This window comes from Myotis nattereri (genome assembly GCF_964212035.1).
Source record: "Myotis nattereri genome assembly, chromosome: 17".
NCBI lineage: Eukaryota > Metazoa > Chordata > Mammalia > Chiroptera > Vespertilionidae > Myotis > Myotis nattereri.
Window position 1 is genome coordinate 48,251,724 of NC_138092.1, and position 20,845 is coordinate 48,272,568.

At 53.7% G+C, this 20,845-nt stretch overlaps 1 protein-coding gene across 2 annotated transcripts in view; it reads right to left on the reverse strand.

The window, feature by feature from the left end:
- Positions 1-1,808: 1,808 nt before the first annotated feature.
- The window catches only part of ZNF704 (zinc finger protein 704), a gene marked incomplete at its 5' end in the record, with an annotated part of 137,934 nt that continues 118,897 nt past the window's right edge, over positions 1,809-20,845 (reverse strand). The window contains 2 exons of one of the 2 annotated variants that reach the window (XM_081110941.1): positions 16,460-18,220; positions 18,865-18,962. In XM_081110941.1, coding sequence (XP_080967067.1) covers positions 18,109-18,220; positions 18,865-18,962 — 210 coding nt within the window. In that variant the 3' untranslated portion in view covers positions 16,460-18,108. Of the gene's footprint in view, positions 2,365-16,459; positions 18,221-18,864; positions 18,963-20,845 lie in introns of those variants that run through there. The other variant, XM_081110942.1, reaches the window with a different exon arrangement.

Genomic DNA, 20,845 nt, shown 5'->3' on the forward strand with positions numbered 1-20,845 from the left:
GCTTCCCGTAGCCAACATGCTTTCAGATATGCTTCCTCCTCTATAGTTCACCTTCCAGGTAAAAGCCTTGCCTGGTGTCGCCGCAGCCTTGGGCTCAGGGGGCCCACGCTCGGCACAGTGTCCTCTGCGGGCCCTGAGCGTCCTAGTGCCCGGAGAAAGGGCTCCCCACTCCCTCCGCGCCGCCCGCGGTGCGGCCAGCCTGCCGCGCTGCAGCGGGAGCTGGGTTTCCGCGTCCGTTTCTCGGTGGCTGGCTCTCTCTCTCTTTCTGGTTAAGCAGAAACCATGGGAAGTAGCCTTCACCCACGAAGCCTCTAAAAGGCCGCGCCGTCTCACCACGCGCGTTAGTGTGGGGAACAGGAAGGCTGCCGGCACGCGGACACCCCCTCCCCCGCCCCGGGGTGAGATTCTCCCAGCGAGCAGACGTGAGCGGGGAAGGAACGGATCGGGCATTTGGAAAGTCTGAGGCAGCGAGGGAGACATTTCAGCGGAGGCGCCTCCCTGGGGAGAAGCCCAGGGAACTGGACCCAGGGAGACGCCGGGAAGGTGAGGGGCGGGAGCCGGAGCGGGGAGAGCGCAGGAGAGGCGGTGCTCGGGCGCTGAGTGTGACACGCGGGAAGCCCGGGCTGGGAGGGTGGGTGCCGGGGTTGAGCAGGAACTTTAATTCTCTCCAATGTGAAAATGGAGCTTGCCGAGCAGCAGGGCGCTCCTGTGGCATTTACTCCTGCTCTTGTCATTTTAAACAGGCACCCTGGTGCGCGCGGGCCCGCCGAGAGGGGAGAGGAAGCCGAATTGGGAGTGTGACGCCGGGTAGCTGGGCGGGCGTGAGGTTGTCAGGGTGACCTTGGGGACCGGCCGAGCTCAGCTGAGTTCTCACCCCCACCCCGACCCAGAGGCCGCTCGGGCGAGGGTGACCTCATCAGCCCGCCCGCCTCACCGGGGCCGGGCCGCGGCGAGCAAAGGGACCAGCAGGCAGGCTGTTCGGCCGCAGGGCTCGGTCCCGCGCTTGGAAAGGTAGGAGTCGGGCCGCTGTGAGACCCGCAGGCGCTGAGAGTTTAGATGTATTTTCTAACCGACTTTACGGGTGGATGTCAAGGCGGTGATGGATGATGACAGGGCACAGCGGGGCCAGAGGCAGGGATTGGGCCCAGGCCCTGGAAGGATGCTGGCCCCGCTGCTTCTCTCCCCCGCCCGCAGGGAGCAGGCTACGAATCGCTCCGACTTCTCAAGGGGGAAAGTCTACGGTGAACGCAAACGTGACCTGGCTGGGAAGAGCACTTTTTAAAGCTCAGAGAACTTGGCAGCGTGTGTGTGTGTGTGTGTGTGTGTGTGTGTGTGTGTGTGTGTGTCCTGGGCTCTGTTAAACTAAGTGAGAGGCTTCCAAGGGGGAGCCCATATGTCCAGAGCAAGGACACCAAGCCCCGCGGGCCACTGCTCTCTTGCTAAAATGCCCTTACACTGTAAAAGCTACTCCTCTTTTAAGCTCTGCCTAAACCATCCTAAAACCCAGAGCAGGGCTGCTGACATCTGATTTTTAAATGATTGTACAAATCTACACAGTTCTAGAAGCAACTTTTATGAATCAGTATGCATTTAAACATTTTGGGGGCATTTGCATGATTTTTGGAGAGGTATTTGTGGGAATCAAACCAGCAACTTTTCAGTGCAGGGATGATATTCAACCAACTAAGCCACCTGGGGGGGGGGGGGGGGCGGGCTGGAAATCTATTTTTAACAGGTTTTACTGAATAGTCCACTGGAGGGCAGCATTTGATAAGGGTTTGATAGAAATCTACCTCAACAGTGTAATTGGTAGACATCACTGATGTTTAATTTGTTTTATTAACAATGAAAACAGTCAGAAGTATTTATCTTGTTTTCATCAGCCCAACTCAAGGAGGCTCCGCATGCTTGTCCTCCTACCTGGGCAAGTCGCCCTGAAAGCAGCACCCTGAGTCGGAAAGGGTGTGCAAAGCGCGGAGACAGTGTAGGGAGTTCTTTACACCCCGGGCGATCCCATCGGTTTGCTAGACAGGAATCTGGTTGTTTTATCTCCGTCTCCAACACCCGACGTTCTCCCTGAAACCATCCAAATTTGGCTGCCTTCCGTCCGGGAGGAGCTCCTGCGGGTCAGGGCCGCTGGGGTTTGCCTGAGGTGGGCGAACAGCAGGAAGCGAGGCTGCAGGCTGGGTCGCAGGGGCAGAAACGTCACAGCCACACGTGGGCGCAGTGGGGGGAGGGAGCAGGACAGACACCTGCCGCCTCATAGACGTCAGTCTGTAAATGTTGGTTTCTTCTCTGTTTATTTGCTATACAGTTATTTCTGGACTTGTGGTGTTGCTCATCCTTTATCTGTGTATCTACAATCTAAAACATTAAGGAAATACATGCATGCAGTAAACAAGCCGAACTACGATGCATGATCAAAACGGCTTTCCGACCCCACATGCCAGGCTCTCCAGAGGTAGCCAGCGACGACATCTCACCCACACATTTTCATACAAACAGGAGCAGCGATCCAGGCACTAGCCTGTGTCCTGCTCGCTTATTTATTTATTTATTTTCCCTAATGTATTTATTGGTTTGAGAGAGAGACATCAATTTGTTGTTCCACTTATTTATGCATTCTTTGTTTGATTTTGAAAAAAATATTTTTATTGATTTCAGAGAGGGAGGGAGAGGGACAGAGAGACAGAAACATCAATGACGAGAGAGAATCATTGATCGGCTGCCTCCTGCATACACCTTACTGGGGATCGAGCCCGCAACCCCAGGAATGTGCCTTTAACCAAAATGGAACCCGCGACCCTTCAGTCCACAGGCCGACACTCTACCCACTGAGCCAAGCTGGCTAGGGCTATATCCTGCTTTTTAAAATTGTTGTTGTTCAACAATGCACCTTGGAAATCTTTCATATCTTATTGCTTAACTTTTTCAATTTTATTTTTCCATGGTAGCAAATTCACTTTTTTTCTTTCTCCTTTGCCTCGGTGTCAGAGAGAGAGAGCGTGATCAACACACTACGTGTTTCATGGCCGTTCTGGGATTCGTTGGCTGCCATGCCGGCCTGCTGCTGGCCAGGCGGGGCAGGGGAGGAGGGAGGGGCAGAGTCCATTGAGGAATTGGTTTTGTTTATCCCCCAAAAAACCAGTGCTTTTCTTAGCCCCGGGGACTTGAAGTTCACTGCAAAAGCCGGGCATCCTTCCGGCCTGTGGGTTGTCCCCGCTTGTTGACTTGTCGTCAGCAGTGAGCTGTGCCTTTGGTTGGCAGGTGTCAGAACGCCATTACTGCTGACGGGCCGCTCTGGGACAGCAGGCACGCAGGGACCTTCCGAAGCCAGACACGGCGCTCACAGAGGCTCGTGCTCCACGCAGCGGTGGCGGCCTTCCTCACTCCCCTCGCCCCAGGCCTTCCTGTAAGGCTGTGTATTAAGAGAGGTGGACTCACAGACAACGCTGTGGGCACTGGTAACCGTGGCCTGTGAGAGTGACGAATGTCTGGTCCAAATGAGCACGTGTGGAAGGGGCCAGACGAACGTAGACGTCTAGATTCCCAAGACTGACTGTCCTGGGGTGGAAAGCCACGGAGGACGGCCGTGCCTGGAGGATCGGAGCGTGGCGACTGTGTCATCCAACAGGAGCGGAAGGCATCACGGGAGGGGAGGGGTGGGGCCAGGGAAGAGTTACCTGGGTCTTGTACACAGAGTTTAGGGGCATCCGAGGTCGCTCACTGGTGGCTTCTGATAAGCTTTTGGGAGCTCAGAGGGGTCAGGAATGGGATGTGTGAGTGAAGGTTAACAAAGCATTTTCTCCTGCTTTCTGTAAAAAAACCAAAAAAGCAGACCTTGAGTTAACTCTCAGGCTCTGTGGCCTGGAAACTGGATGGAATGAATGCTGGCTGGGTTACCAGGCAACACAGCTTCTGGGAAGCCTGCCCGTGGCTGGTGGGCTGCCGGTGGGCTGGGCGAACCAGGAATGGCTCTGGCTGCCTGGTGAGAAGGCACAGCTTTGGGCTTGTTGAACGGTGACATCCGGGCACCCCTGCTGAGACCTGGCAGCCCTGCTGGGACTGTGACAGGAAAGGCGGTTCTTGATGTTTAGGGCATCGCACCCACCTGTCTGTCCTCAGGCTCTCCTCTCTGCCCTGCGGCGGAGACCTCCCATCTGAGCAGGTTCACCGCCTACTTACGTGGTGGCTGCCGTGCAACCCTGGGCAGAACTTTTTCCTTCGGCAAAGCTCCCTGGCTCTCGTCCTTGGGTTAAGGACTGATGTGGTGAAAATGCCCAGTTCTCATTGGCAGCCCTGCTCAGCGAGAAATCATGTTGAGTCCCAGGTAGGACTTAAAAAACACACACACAAGAAACAAACACCCCTCCCCCTGATAATCCAATTAAAAAGTGAGCAAAGGACCTGATGAGACATTTTCCCAAAGAAGTCAGACCAATGGTCAGCAGGTGTATGAAAGGTGCTCGACATCATGGATCACCAGGGACATGCCAATCAGGCCACAGTGAGACCTCACCTCGCACACTGGAGTGGCTGTTGTCAAACAGACGGGAGACAGCACGGCTGGTGGGGGTGCTGCTGGGAACGTAAGTTGGTGCAGCCGCCATGGAACACGGAAGGGAGTTTTCCAAACAACTACAAATAGAATTACCATGTGATCTAGCAATCCCACTTTGGAGTGTAATTCCAAAGGATGTGAAATCAGTGTCATGAAGAGAGAGCTGCCCTCCCATGTTCATGCAGCAGGATTCATAACAGACAACACGGGAAGTGACCTTGTGTCTGGTGAGGGGTGAGGGGGTGAAGAAGGCCTGCTGCATACACACAGTGGGACAGCACCAGCCACGAGAAAGAAAGCAAGCCTGCCACTGTGACAACATGGATGGAGGGCACCATTCGAAGGAAGATAAGCTAGACAGAAAGACAAATACTGTGTGATCTCACTTATATGAGGAATGTAAAAAAAAAAAAAAAAAGCGAGCTATAGAAACAGAAGGTGGAGAGGAGAATGGTGGGCACAGGGCCAGTAGGTGGAGGGAATGGGGAGGCACTACTGTATTATATACTTGAAATTTGGGAAGAGAGCAGATCTTAAGCAATCTCACCACCACCACCACCACCCAAAAAAGAGTCAAAAACACACAAAGAATCCAAACGCTGGGCCTGAAGTTATAAATGAGTGCCTACTGTATTTCAGGTAACACTCGGCTAGATGACTTTTGGGGGGAAGGCTTTGTAAACTATATAAATGCCTAACCACTGTGCTGTACACCTGCAACTAATATAATACTGAATGTCAACTGTAATTGAAAAATTTATAAAAGGAAAAACAAGAGTGGATGATGGGGTGATAGTGGCGGGAAGTGCAAAGGCCAGATGGAATGATGTGGACCTCAGCCGAAGACAGCGCGGGACTTGGTGGGCCCGGGACTGTGCTCCCCATCCCCTGGCCGACCAGGGCCCAGAGCCCACAGGAAAAGGACGGGAGAGAACTTGGATGAATGAGTTTAATCAGGAACGAAGGACTTTGAGAAGATGCTACTATCCCAACAGTTCAGTGATGAATGGCCTTGCGAACCTGGAAGACTGGCTGAGGTCAGCATTAGGGAGACTGGAACAATTAGCCAGATATTTGGGGAGGAAAAGTATATTCCAGCTTTTCCTATACCAACATGTTCTAGATAATAAAAAATATAGTGTAAATAAAAGTGGAAAGAAAATACAAGGGAATGTTTTCATATTGAATGTGAGGAGTGTAAGATGTGACATTTTAAAGGAAAACATGGACAGATGTAATGATACAAAGATTTAAAAATCTGCATGCAAAAATGTCTCATGACTGAATTTAAGATGCGCATAGATTGGGAAAACTATTCCAGCAAGTGAGTCAGAAGCTGGCAAATAAAGAACTCCTAATACATGAGAACGAGTTAATATCTCAAAAGATAAGTGAGCAAAGGACAGGAATAGATGGTTCTAAGTAGAACATATCAGTGGTTGACAGAAAAATGCTTGGTATCATTAGCTGGTATTCAGGAAATATAAACAAGCTAGGAATGCCTATCAACTTAGGGAAGAGTTAAAAAATGATAAAACTCATTTCAGGTGAACACACAGCAAGACACTCATACACTTTGTTGTTAGGGGAGCAAATTGAGCCGAATTATTTGGACAGTAATTTGGCAACCTGTAGCAAGAGCTTAGAAGCGATTAAAATGGGACACAGCCTCTCTTTTCCACAGAGGGGACCATTTCAGGAAACCATGTGTACCTACAAGCTGTTATTGTACAGCCACTGAGATGGAAGCATTCAGAAATATTTACGCATATGCTATGATGTTGTGGCTAAAAGCAACATGCCTCCCACGGGACCCCTGGCCCCCCCCCCCCCCCCCCCCTGCCTGGCTGATGGAGCAGGGGCCTGAGTTTGGAATCAGTGCGCCAGGATTCTCACCCTCCCTTGACCGCCCGCGCTGGGTTCACTGTGGGCCTCTCTGGCCATTGCCCACCATGGGCTGGAGAAGCAGGGGCAGCTCGCAGAGTGAGCAGGAAAACGGCTCACAGGGAGGCAGAGGACCTGGCCCGCAGCCTGGGAGGCAGCTGGGGGCGGGGCGGGGCTGGGCAGTGGCGGGAGGTTGTCTTATTTGCAGATCTTGGTTCTAGAACTCCACAAGGCCTGGCAACATTATCTGACGTGGGGTCCTGCAAGACACGTGCTTTCAATGACCCGCACGTGCATTTGCTTTATCTAGTTTGAGTGGGATCACTACTTGCTACCAACCATGTAAGACTGGAGCTGCTGTGGGACTGAACGAGATGACCCAGCCCCGGTGCACGGCCCAGCACACAGGAACCACGGCCATCTGTCCTCCGTCCCACGGTGCCTCACGAAGGGTCAAAGGGCTCCAGGCCCCTGTGCTGAATAGGAGGAGGTCATGGAGGTGGCCGGCCGGGGCTGGGCTGGGCTGGGGGCGGGTGGGAGAAGGCTGCGGGTGCTATTGCATCAGCCTCCAGTTCTCACATAGGCTGAGCTATAAACGTCCCGCTGCTCGGTCTATTAGGGGGTGATATCGCCGAGGCCAGGAGTCACCAAGAACACATTCGGGTGTGGTGTGTAAGCGGCAGGCCATCCTTAGTATAAAACGGAAGGGAGAAGTCCTGCGATTTGAAGGCACTCATGCTGGACATCGGAGGGCCCCAGGGGCTGGGGGAGTACTTCTCTGTCATGGTGACGTGCTATTTCCAGCAATTCCCACAACAGCCCCGGGCACAGGAATGTCTCTGACCCAGGCCATAGGGCGAGTCCGCGTCCTCCCCACCCCAGCTGAGGCTGATGGGAGGAGGACTAAAGACACTGTCCGGCCAGACTAATGCGCTCCGCCCTCTCCTGATCATTCCCATTAAAAGACAAGATCCATCAAGGTTGGACCACTTGCCCGGCTACCTCTCTCGCAAGAGGCAAAGCTGGGATGTGCCGCGTCTGACCTGCTGCCGTGCTGCAGGGCCTGCTGGGCTTTGGCAGGTGAGGACCTCGGGCGCTAGTGGGCATCACCCTGGCCTGGGGCCATCTCCAGGCCGGCTTGCCACCTGGAGGGACAGTGCCTTCTCTCTGCCAGGTGGGTCTGCACACCTGGGACCACAGGCCCAGCAGCACAGCATGACCAGGGAACGGGCTTGAGCTGTGATCACCCGGCTGACCTTGCCGGCCTTGCAGCGGACACGGGAAGACGTGGTTGTGAATGATTTTTGCCACTCCAGGTGAAAACCTCACCCCCTCTGCCGCTCAGCCCCAGTGAGCTGTCTTGGGTGTAAGTTAGTTGCCCTTTAAAATAAACAGCCCCCAAGAGAAGCAGGTACACAAAAACTTTTATTAAGTGGAAGTCAGGCCTCCTAGAGTTGACCAGTTACAAGTGCATTTAAAGTCATGTGTGTGGACGCCGCGGACGTCAGGCTGGTCTGGTGGCCGCCGGGCTCTGGCTCAGTGTGCCCTGCAGCCCTCGCGGCAGCCCGCGAACAGTGGGTGCAGCCAACGCGCTCAGGCCAGCCTGGCAACACCAGCTCCTCGTTACACGAGGGGTTACAGACGTAGACTCCGAAGACCAGACGACTATTACTAACGTGATTCTTACTATAAACCTTTACTTCTACTTAAATGCTTCCATAGGACCAACCTAGCCCATCCTCGCCGGGGGGGCGGGGGAGGGGGACAAGCACACAAATGGGCCACAGAAGCTGTAAACATGCGTGGCCGCCCGATGCCCCCGCAGGGACTGCCCGCTGTGCCCCGGGCGCGTGCAGCTTAGTTTAACAGGTGCGAACACTTGTCCAGCTTCACTCTGCCATCTCCCTTCTACTTCAATTAGCACCAGTTTATTTGAAATATTTTTCCTGGTGTTAAGTATTTAGGAAACAAATTTTAAAAAACCCACACACAAAGTCCCAAACGATGGAAAGCAAAAAAACATTCAAAAAAGTTGTAGAGAACAGCATTTAGAAAAACAACGTCATTAGACATTCAACAAATCTATGTACAATGGGCCAAAAGCTGGCGAGGAGCGGACGGAGGGACAGCCTCTAAAAGGAGTGCAGACCTCCACAGGCTGTGTGGACAGCCGGCTAGGTATTCAGAAATGTAGCATCAGAACATCTGCATTTGGCTAAAAACCATATAAAAAGACACATTCCCCCAGGACTTCTAAACAGGTAGCACACACGTGTCCAGGCTGAGGACAGGTTACAGCGCGTTTCCCGCAGTTTACACACAGACAGCGGCCCCGGCAGGGAGGGAAGGGCTTCTGTTTTCGTGCCGAGTAACAGGGTACAGCCTTGATTAAGGACCAAGGCAAGTCATTAGCGGAAAAGTTTTCATGAGACTGCAAAATAACAAGAGGCCTGGAAAAACGTGCATATTCTACACGAACTTCCCCAAAATAGAAGTAGTTATCTCCATTCGATTTTGAAAAAAGATCCGTGATTTGCTTTGCAGGGCAATATTATATTTTTTATAGGATTTATTGGGGTGGCATTGGTTTAATTATATAGGTTTCAGGTGTACCATTCCACAATACAACATCTGTATATTGTATTGCGTGTTCACCACCCCAAGTGACAATATTTTTTATATTTTGTTCGTTGAAACTGTACAACCTAAACCCTTTGATGGATATTGTTTTCTTAGGTGGAGAATGAACCACACCAGACTCAACCCACACTGTAATTACCCAACGCGATCCGCATTCACTCTGTGCAATGTTGATGGATCGTTCATCCCTGTTACTGGAACACATACCTTCAAAGAACTGGGCACAGCATGTGACAACCAACGTGTCCCTTTTCTGTTTAAGACCTAAAATACCAACCATTTCCCAGTGAGTCACTGAGCGGCCGGACTTGGTTAGAGCCTCAGGTTTCAATGCACCGTCTTAATACACCGGCTGGAGACTACAGACGGGAGTCCTACCGCCCCTAGCAACATGCGCTCAGGTTCATCTGGAATACTTTGTGGTTGTGGTAAGTCTCTAAGAAAAGAGTCTACTTGGATTTAACACAAAATAAACACTGCTCTTTGAAAATGCATAGTTTGTAACTTCATACATTCATTCACTAACATGAACGATGTTTGTGAGCACGCACTCACCTCCAACTGGTGCTGATGTTGTATTTGAAAAGGTCTCTAGGAATTGGAGGGCCACCCACTGCTGTGGAGCCCGTGCCCCCTTCCCCCCCGCCCCCCGCCTCGCCCCCCACACGCAGGCGGCTCCTCGGACCCGCCTCCTCGCCTGGTCTCACGAGCACCGAGAGCCACGCTTTCTACGCACATCGTTCCCACCGACCACCCCATACAAACGCGTTAGAGGTTCATCCCAATCGTCCAGCTTTGATGTAGAAAACGATTTGAGAGGTGGCTGTTTTTCCTAACGCACACCTTTTAAAACCTCCTCATGGACTAAGGACACAGAGGCACTGGTAACTGCAGTTCCCCTTGCTGCCCAGCCTCTCATCTGAAGGTGACCGAGGCCACGCCTGTGCCCACGATGGTCACGAACCCTTTGGGACTGAGTGATCGCTTCTATCCTGAGTCCTCCTTCAAGTACAGAGATTTGGAAACGACACTCATGTCTGGTTACCCCAGAGAGCACACGTGTAAATGGTGGGCCACTGTCCAACCATTAATTACAAAAATAGGAGTTTTAGGGCGCGTTGTAGGAAAATACTGATGAATGGCACTGTTTACATGATCCACATCCCTAGGTTCTTTACGCCGGGGCCTTTGCAGTTACTAAAGCCACAAGTACATTTGGGGTGCTGAGCTCTTCCCCGAAAATCTCACTCTGTTCTAAGCTCCCCACTCGCAGTCTCCCGGCTCCCCAGGCACAGGGGAGCCTCCGAAGCAGGGACTTCCTATCGTCACAGGGCTTGGTCAGTCACAGTCACTGATGTCCACTCAGCAGGGTCTAGGGAAAAGCTTTACAGAGCAAAGCCAGGGGTTGTCACCTGCAGGAGATGCATCCTTATCTTGGGGGTGCGGGAGTTTGTGAAGCGACACCGCTGACCTGAGGGGTCATGCCAACGCCGGCAGCGGCCGCTGGCTCCAGAGTTCCTCCTCTTCCCTCTCCGCCTGTCCCTCCATCTGGGCTCCAAACCGGCAGGACAGGGGCTTCGTGGATGGAGCTGGTGCTTTCTGCATCCACGGACATAGAATTAAAGCCACGACACCTGCAGGAGCACCTCCTTTCCATTTTTAAAGCCATTGTTTCCTGCTGTCGAACGTGGGCAGAGGTCGCCTGGGTAGTCAGGCGAAGCCCTCTTCCTTGCCCTCCCTCCATGCTCAGTCCCTGCGGGAGGGCTGAGGTGGGGCCTGGCAGGCCCTGGGGGCAGAGGGAGAGGATGCCCACCTGCCTGTCCATTGCCAGGGCCAGCCAGTCCTTTGTGGTGAGTGGCGGGCTGTGGTGGCCTGGCAGCTCTCCGAGGGAGCTCCCCGCGCTGCCCAGATGGGAATTCTTCCCCAGACAGAGCCTCACACACCCTCATGTGAGCTTTGTCAGAACGTGGCACCGTGCCACCCTGGGCGCATATGGGGGCGACACGTTGGCAATGGCCACAGGAATGAACGGGCTCCTTCTTTTGTGCTGAATGGCTGGAGGGGAGGGGGTCACCGTGTCTCCTCAGGGCTGGTTTTCTGGAAGACAGAGGTCTGAGCGGTAACCAGCTCCTGCCCTTGAGCTGGTGGGCAGGCAGGAGCCAACTCCAGGCTCAAGGCCACCCCAGGCCAGCCTGGGAGGTGGGTGATGATGACCCTAAATGTTCCTGTGCCCCACAGGGTTCTCGGGGAGGTCAAATAACAATGCATTTGAAAGGGACATAGCTACACTAATAAAAGAGAAAGATGCAAATTGACTGTACCTTTGTGACGCCCACCAGCCAATCAGGAGTGAGTATGCAAATTAACCCAACAAAGATGGTGGGTTAATTTGCATACACAGGTGCCTAGTGGCCGGGGGTGGGGCCGGATGGAAGCCAGGGGAAGGAAGGCCCATTCTTGCATGAATCCTCATGCATCAGGCCTCTAGTTTCATTATAAATGTGACTGTCCCAACACTATTCGGACCTGGCGTAAGATGTGGTCTAACGTCGCTCAGTCCACCCAAATGAAGGCAGCCATGTCCCGTGTTTCCCATGACACATTCACCCCTGATTGTCTTTGTCCTCAGGTAAAGCTGCTAGGATTTTCTGCGGACAAATTCCATTCTGAGTTCAGTGACCGCTGAAACACCCACATCCCTACCAGTTTTTCAAGCGAGGATTTGGCCATCTGAGAGGTGAAAACACAGAAGCAGTACCCTGGGGCGAAAGGCACGAGGCAGGAAGGACGGACAAGAAGTGTGGAGGGGCTGGCAAGGGGCTTCGGCTCCTGGAGGCTACTGCGCCGTCTTAACCGGCGGGGCCCCCGCTGCCCCTCCGAAGGCACGAGGCTGCTTTGCCAACCCTTCACCACAGTGGTCATGGCGAGACAGGAAGGAAATTAGGATTACAGTTGATTGATGGCCTGGGGCGTGGCCTGACGGGGAAGCAGAGTGAGAGCTGGGTAATACTTCAGCATATTTTGATCAGGGGCAGAGCTAGTTTAAGCATGTTTCCGTATTCAAGGCTTCCATGAGAATATTTCTGGGGAGAATGAACCATTTTCCCTTCCTTGATTTAGCTGCCCACATAGTGCCAGGTGTGGGGCTGACAGAAGCCCTTGACCGATGGCCGTGGAACGCAAATTTTGTGTCCGTTCCCCAACAGTGGGATCTGGGGGCCAGGGGCTGCCTCTGCTACTCACAGGCTCTCTGTGGCCTGCACAGTGTCGGCCAAGAATCTGAGCGTTACACGCCAGGGAAAGCCCTGCTTCCAAGTCAGAAGGCCTAGCTGCCCTGGGCCTGGTTTCTTCTCGTTCTGATTGTCTATAGCTGGGTCCCCCTTCAAAGGGGGTGTTTTCCCTCATTGGCCACGATCGCCACCACCCTCCAGTGTCTGTCCTTTGCCAGATCCGAATCATCGTTCACTCACAACCTGCCTGGCCCTTCGGAAATATCTGCTCTGCACCATGAAGAAGCTTCTCCTTAGAGACGAAGCCAACTTGCTTGGTTCAAAACCACTCGGCAGCGAACGCTTCTTGGGGACTTTAATGCTGACCACGGAGACGCTCCAAGCAAGGGAGAGAGATGCGCAGACCGCCTCAGCCAGGCAGCGGCCGGTGGACCATCCACGTTGCGCCCTAACTGCGTGCGAGTCGTACAGGCGCTAATGCCCACGTGAAAGCAAGGTCTGAGCGACCCCTGCCACCGCACAGAAGTTGCCCAACGGGTGTATGATGTTCTATCCCAGCTTCTCTTCTGATGTTACCTGCATAGTTGGCTAATTTGTCTCTCTTCTGAATGACTAAAATCTTAGGAAGAAACGATGCTTTATTGCTTCAGCAGTGAGTGGGCTAGAAAAAACTGCACAGCACGATGAGTGGAATGGCAAAACTCAGAACTACGTGTGCAGGTGAGAACTCCCCGCGCTTCCTTCCCCACTGCCCAGCTCTTGGGAACACAGTGACTTTCTGGTCTCCACCTGGCGTGTCTGAGAGTTCTTCTCCCAAACAATCACTTGTCCTGATCAGCAAATGAAAGGTATGGAGTCAGTGCTGAGGACAACATTATTTTAAACACCACTGATGACCTAAGAAGTCTACCTTTGGGCTTACATCCACGATTTTAGAAATTTCTGCCAAATGATACCTGCTAGTTAAATGCAGGTTTGTGATTCTGGAAGGTGGATTGTAAGCTTGTCTTTGTGGCAGAATCTATCATTTTACCTTAAAAAAATGATAAGAATCTCTCTCCCATGGCCTATAGGCATATCTATACCATTTTTTAGATTTAAGATACATAGGATGACTCCTAGTGTCTCTCCCCCCCCCCCCCCCCCCCCCGCACCGCTCCCCACAAACCTTTGAAAACACACTGGTAATGACCAAAGGAGTCGCTGTTGCCATCTTTGTCCCCTGGTACTAATCTCTCCATCTGATCTACATTTCTGCCCTGTCGCAGAGGGTTAGCTGAAAAAACATGCATCAAAACACTTGCTTCAAAGAGGCATAGCCCTTAGTTTGGAGACAGGAACGGCTTATAATATTAACACTTCCTGTCCAGTAAAATATTGTATTTTAGAAAAGAAGCTACAATGTATAAAACCGGGGTCATTTCCCACAAAATGTTCATGTTCTTTGTGATTACAAAACACTGCGTCTTGGAAAGTATCTCCGGCTCCGTTAACTGGAGGAGTGAAGCATGAGCGCTGGCTGTAAAAGCGGTATGTCTCTCAGGAGTGTAGAGCCTAAGCAGAGTTCTTGTCGTATTTGGAAAATTAAGCAATTACTGCCATTGTGTTTCCGATTACATTCTGACACAACACACGAGCATTGTGATTCTCAGACCCACAGAGAAGTTATAAAATACGAGATTGTCTTTAAAAAAAAAAAGGAACTATTTACAAATCAGAACCCACTTTGATTGCTGGTCCTGTGATCAATACAACTTCTAAAGCATCCAGACCAGCGATTTCCAACTAGTGAGCTGCAAGAATTGTTAAAACGTGCAATACCCGACTGTTTGGTCAGGGCACTGGCCTCTTCTCCCTTAGATTGTCAGATAAAAAATGACAGCAGCCAGCACAACACGAGCCATCTGGTGTCAATGAATTAAAATTATACTTATTTTTTTGGTCAAATCGACAAACATATATTTGGTGTGCTGCAGAATTTTCATAATTAGTCTCTGTGCTGTGAGGTGAAGAAGGTTGAAAATCGCTGCTCTAGGCCACTGAGTATGGGCTTTTTTCAAAGTCAGTCACAATGAAACACGTCGCATATTTTTTTGCCGGATTGGGGATACAGCTGGCACCCGCGCGCCAGCCTCATTGCGTTCCTGGCTTGCGGTTTGACCAGTCGCAATGGCAACAGACACAAGGAAACAGTTTCCACAGGGAGGCCCTCAGGCCCGAGGCGCGGGAGGGGCAGGGAGACCTGTGGGCCGGAGGGTAGTTTTCTTAGAGAAAGAAAGTTTTCAGTTGCCCTGTGTGCCCAGTGCATTTCCCAAAATGGTCCCCACGCTCATTCCCACCAGAGAAGCCTCTGTGTCTGCACCATTTCCGTGCTAGGAACTTCCTCCCACCCCTCCCCTCAGCGCGGCAGGTGACGTGGTGGAGAGAAATTCTACAGGATCATGAGAAAAAGCAGCACCTTGTCCAGAAAAGTCCGGGAAGATCGCTCCTCGCCCTCCAGCGCAGCCAGACGCCCAGCTTTCCCGCGGCTTCGGCTCACAGCCAGAGCAGCCCCCCGGGTGGAGGCGGAGGGACGCCAAGGCCAGTCTGGTCTCGTGGTGACCCTGGGAGAAAGCCATCCAGGCCGGCCCTCCATGCAGCTCAGCCACTGAGAAACACTCTCCCCTTCCCCCAGTGTCCCCGCCGCCAAAAGTGTAAATTCATGTCAATTTGTCTCGAAATGATAGCATGTCCTAAAACACCCCAACTTTTCTGACTAGAAGATCTAGCGGTAACCAGTCTTCCCAGCCTTCCGCTCCTCCAGTTCTTTCACACGCCCTTAGCTTTCCCTGAGGAATGAACATTAGTGTAGTTTTTTGCTGCTGCTCTCAGCGTTCTGCTCCAGCTGTGCCAGTCCTGCCGCTCCTCCCTAAGCACTCTCCAGCGAAAGCTGCCGCCCGCTTCCCTACAGAGTCTGGGAGGGAGGTCATGGGCCGCGTCCAGAGGCGGACCCCTGGCTCAGAAGGAAGGCGCTCTCTGCTCACTGCAGGTGGCCGCGCCCTTGAGGGGCCAGGGACAGCGTGGCGGGGGGCGGGGGGGTTGAGCAGCACTTGTCCCTGTGATGGACGGACCCCGCCTGGCCCTGGGACACCCCTCCCCATCCACCTCCCTCCGCCCTCCACCAAGTGAGGACAGAGGAACGTGGTGCCCCAGAGATGGAGGAAGTGAATGTCGGGCTTAATTTGGCACTTCGTTTAGTTCCAAAGTATAACAAAATAGCTCTACATTTTTAAAATTTAGCTTTTACAATCAGTTTTGTATATTGCAACTCATAGCTTCCTGGGTGGCCTGCAAGAAATTGAATTCCTTCTTTTCAAGGCCAGCCAGGCAAAGATCGGTGGTCCCCTAGTTACCAGGTGCCTGGGTACAGGGAAGGGGGGCCCGCATTGCAGGGCGGTACTGAGGCTCTGTGCACGCCTGGCGGGAGCCAGGAGCCCCCGTGGGCGGGAGGCGTGTGTAAGAAGGTGTCAGAAAGGCAAAGATCTCCTAGGGAAGGGCCCTCCGCTCCACCTTCTGCTGTGCCTGTGCTTCGGCTAACATCCAGGCCAGAGCCCAGAACCACGCGTGCCCGGTGTCTCCAGGACCAGGTGCAGGGCTGCCCATAGCATGGTCTCTCCCTTGCATCCCAAAGTTCTGTGTGTGGGGGTGGTGGTGGATGAAGCCCTCATCACTTTAATCATTTGTGATTAGTGACTTAATCCCAGGATCAAGAGCCAGGGGTGCTGCAGAGGAAACCTCTGTGCCAGGTAGCACCCCACCGCCTCAGTGTGTGGGGAACCTGATCAGATGTTGGCCAGCCCTGGACTCACGGGGACTCCCCACCCCAGCTCAGGCACCAGCACCAGCTCACAGCGAGGGCACCTATCGGGAAGCACAGGGAGGAGAAAAGACCCGCTAGGGCAGGGGGTGCAAAGCCATGTTTGCATTTGAAAACAACGCCCTTTCTTGGCCAACCCCGTCCGTACGAAGCTCACATTATAGCTGATGCCCTGGTGCTTGCTGAGGGAGCTTCCAGACGTGATAGTAAATAAGCTCTTTTCCTGCTCTCTTGAAATAAGTGTTTTTAAAGAAAAAATATAAATGGAGGGGGAAAACAGGATTTCTTCGAAGGAATCATGTTTAAAAAGTCATATGAGAGTTTAAAAAATCAAATTGCCAAAATATAAGAATATAGATTGTGGATGTCACACCACAGAACTTCCTCATGTATAAGAAGAGTAACTATTATTCTACACGACTTCTTCCTACTCTTTACAAAAGGCTGTGTCAACCTCTAGACAGATATTACACTTTCCCTGTGCAATGTCCTTTCACATTCCTGTGCTGACCCCGCTCCCGGCTCACAGTCATCCGTAAGGTGCTCGTACCTCTTTGCATAGGGAGAGGAGAAGTGACTCCTTCCAGGGCAATCGGGAGGGGGTACGAATCTATAGGGCGTGACACGACTCCCCTCTCTCCACACCACCACCACCACCACCACCACCACCAGCACCACCACCACCAGCACCGCCACCCGCCAGGCCAGAGAGCCTGGAGAGCGAGCACAGCACCAGCGCCCTACGAAGCCGAGAGCGCCCTACAGTGCATGTTCCTTTGGTGTCTCTAGGCTCCCTTCTGAGCCAATTCCTGACAAACAGCTCCACTATTTTTACAAGCAAAACAAAGGTTTGGATTTTCCCTTTACCCATAAAGCGCTTAGGCTGCTCACAGACCCGTCCCCCAGACGCGCTAAAGCATAAAACCTACCAAAGTGCACAGAACCCGTCGGTCGGCCGACCTCGCCGCTTTCCGAACAGACTGCCCGGCCCGGAGGCTGTGCTCTGCCGTCCAGAGCAAACCGCGGGGCCCGCTCGAGTTCTTGACCTTTGCTCAGACAGACAGTGGGAGCATGGAGGGAAAGCCCGGTGCCCGGTGCACCGGCAGCGGCTTGGCCAGGCCAGCGGCGGCCCGCAGCCCCAGCTGCACATGCCTGGAAGGAGCGCCAGGCTCCCGGCCTCCCCGCCGGGTCGGGCGGAGCTGAGCCACAGAGGAGCCGGGAAAGGGCTCTCCAGGTCCCGGGAAGACTTCAAGGTGTTCCCTCGGAGCCGCTGGGAGCTGCGGTCGGCTGGTGATCCCACTCGCCATCGGCCTGCAGGCCCGCACTCCTCCAAGCAGGGCCATTCTTCAAAACAAAACAAACAGGAAAGACACGGGAAAGATGCCAGAGCTGCCCAAGAAGTCCATGGCAACGGGGAAGACCCAGGAAAGCAAGTCTTGTCCTGACACAAATGCCACAGTCACCCGCAGCTTCCCCTGGGTGTCCCCCACCCCGAAACGGCATTTTTCAGGAAGCTCATCAAAACACGCCTCCTCCCGGGGAACATGGCTCCGTGGGACCCAGCGCTGCGGAGACCACCGCTTCCAGGCCTGGCCCGGCAGAGGATGGGGACGCCCTCTCGCGCACGGGAAGCGGCTCTGGGTGCACCGGGCCATGTGGCCTTTTTTCTTCTGAAATTCCACCAGGCCCCCTGGACGGCTTTTCCTGGGCTTCAGGTGTGTTTTGTCTGAAGGAAGAGCGCTTTCCGGAAGCTGCCGTGGCGGTGAGGGCGGGAGGCCCAGTGGCCACAGCTGCACCCCTCAGTCCAGGAAGCGCTGGCAGGCCTTCCAGTGGCAGGCCGTGCACCACAGTCCGGGTGGCCGCGACCTGGTGGCCGTGACCTGGTGGCCATGACCCGGGGGCTGCGACCTGGTGGCTGAGCCCAGTGGCCGAGCCCCTCAGTCCAAGAAGCGCTGGCAGGCCTTCTTCCAGCGGCAGGCGGTGCACCACAGGTCCCGGTTCTCCATGCCGTACACCTTCCGGCACTTCTTGCCCTCTCCCCGAGGCTTCCTGCGAAGGGAGGGTGCGTAGTCAGCGGGAGGAACTCAATGGGCATTGCTGGAGGGGCTGGACACCCCTCGAAAGATCGAGAAAAGTCGGGAAACAGCAGGGTTCTCTGCGGGCCAGGCCTTCCTGTGTGCTGGGTGGCTTTGGGGCCAGGGCCCCGGGCTGTTACTTTGGGCTGCCCTAATTCCTAAGGTCCTATTTGCCCACTTGCGGACATGACATTGGCCATGTGCATAGCACTGAGGCAAACACGTACACACGGGAAATCCCAGCAGAGAGCATACTCTTGAGTTTTGAAAGAGGTACTTTCAAGTGCTCTCTTGTTTCTCAAGTGTCTGGCACTCTGGTTACGGGGCTCCTGGCTCTGGGAAGAAAGTCGACCCTGTGGTTCCTTTACACCCGGGGTCCGTGCACAGGATGCTGGGCGTCCCAGTCGTCCCCATGGCCCGTTCTGTAGGAGAACTTACTGTGAACGGTCACAACAACAACAAAGCAATGAGTTTGCACTCATAGTTAGTGGACGGGGAAACCATGGGAATAAGAGAAAGGGCGTCGCATCCATGACGGGGACATTTCACGGAAGACCCTGTCTCTCACTGTTCTGCGTTTCAGCTGCTCCCTTGGGGCAAGGCGTGTGGGCATCCTACCTCAGGCCGACCGTCCCCCTGGGCGGGGAGGACAAGACCGCGTGGCCGTGCTGCCGCTGCTCTCCTGCGCCCCCGGGGTGGTGGTGTGTCGGTGACACCTGGAAGGACAGGGAGAACAGAGCTGGCGGCCAGGTTCTCCGTGCCATACCTTCGGGGAGCCTCTGCGATGCGGGCAGTGGTCCCTGATCTTAGACGTGGAGGTGAAGTGCCTCCTTCACAGAGAGCACACGTTAAAATGGATGGGGGGGGGGGGGGGCTCACGGCAGAGTGTAAATGCATCTCCCACAGAAAAGACCAGCAACAATGCACGCCTTACACACCCTCACGGCTTTGCCCTGGGCGTTCCACTTTGCCCTTGGTCACTTATTTTCTTTTGAATAATGTTTTAAAGTCTATTCTTAGTTCAAGCCTCATGATCTCCCTTTTTCAAGAAGAGAAAAGCTAGTCAGTGGCCACGACACCCTGTGGGGCTCGGCCTTCTGTGACCTGCAGAAGGGGTCCAGCAGGCCCTGCGCCTCAGATCCCAGTGATGTCAGCGCCCTGCCCCTGCTCCTCTCCCATGCATGGCAACAATGAATGCCCTCTCCCCTCCTGTGTCCATTCATAAAGGTCCTCTCCCCACCCCGTGTCCATTCATGAATGCCCTCTCCCCACCGGTGTCCATTCATGAAGGTCCTCTCCCCACCCCGTGTCCATTCATGAAGGTCCTCTCCCCACCTGTGTCCATTCATGAAGGCCCTCTCCCTACCCCCGTGTCCTTTCATGAAGGTCCTCTCCCCACCCGTGTCCATTCATGAATGGCCTCTCCCCACCCGTGTCCATTCATGAATGCCCTCTCCCCACCCGTGTCCATTCATGAATGGCCTCTCCCCACCCGTGTCCATTCATGAATGGCCTCTCCCCACCCGTGTCCATTCATGAATGCCCTCTCCCCACCCGTGTCCATTCATAAAGGTCCTCTCCCCACCTGTGTCCATTCAGGAAGGTCCTCTCCCCACACCTGTATCTATCAATGAAGGCCTTCTCCCCACCCGTGTCCATTCATGAAGGTCCTCTCCCCACCCCATGTCCTTTCATGAATGCCCTCTCCCCACCCATGTCCATTCATGACGGTCCTCTCCCCACCCCATGTCCATTCATGATGCCCAGCCAAGCACTCTTTTGTCCATTTCTCCCAACAGTCTCCACTTTTCAATTTTCATTGGTTTTATATCGTAACTGTTTCTAAGTTCTACTGTGGGGCCTGTTTTATAAAGTGTATAAGGTGCTTGGACAGCACAGCTGCCTGGTACTGTTTCTAAACGGATGGAATTATTGGGTGATAGGTTTGTAATCTATCTATTCATTAGGCGTAGGCTCAGAAGCTGGCCTGGCAGGGAGAGACCATGATCACAAATTACAGCCCACTAATTTCTCCCACAGGCTGAGGGGAGCTGGGTCCCACGAGTCACTCCCAAACAGGGAGGCTCACGTTCCCTGAGACATGTCACAGGTGCCACGATGGCGCCTGCTCCGCCACGGCAGTGCCAGGTTGTGCTCAGCACGGCGACTCTGCTGGGTTGCGCTAGAGGTGAGGGTGCTGCTTAACAGGCCGTGACTGGCACAGGGGCACAGCGCAGCCCTGGAGTCGGGAGCCTGCGTCTGAGCCTCGCACCAGAGCAGTAGCAGGGGTTGGTGGAATTTAAAGATCCTTGTCTTGGTTTTAACCTTTTATACTATTCCTCTTTCCAGGTGTAAAAAACAAAACCAGCGAAACCGTGAACCAGCACATAGGACAGCATCAGGTTGGGAGACCCTCTGGCCTGGGCCTCCGGGTTGGCCCTGGGACAGCAGGCTGGTCGGCTCCGACTGCTTACATGGGGATTTTTATGGACTGAATGTTTGTTTTCCCAGATGCATATGTTGAAGCCCAAATTCCCAGGACTGGGAGATGGGCCTTTAAGGAAGTATTTACAGCTAAATGAGGCCCAAAGGGTGGAGC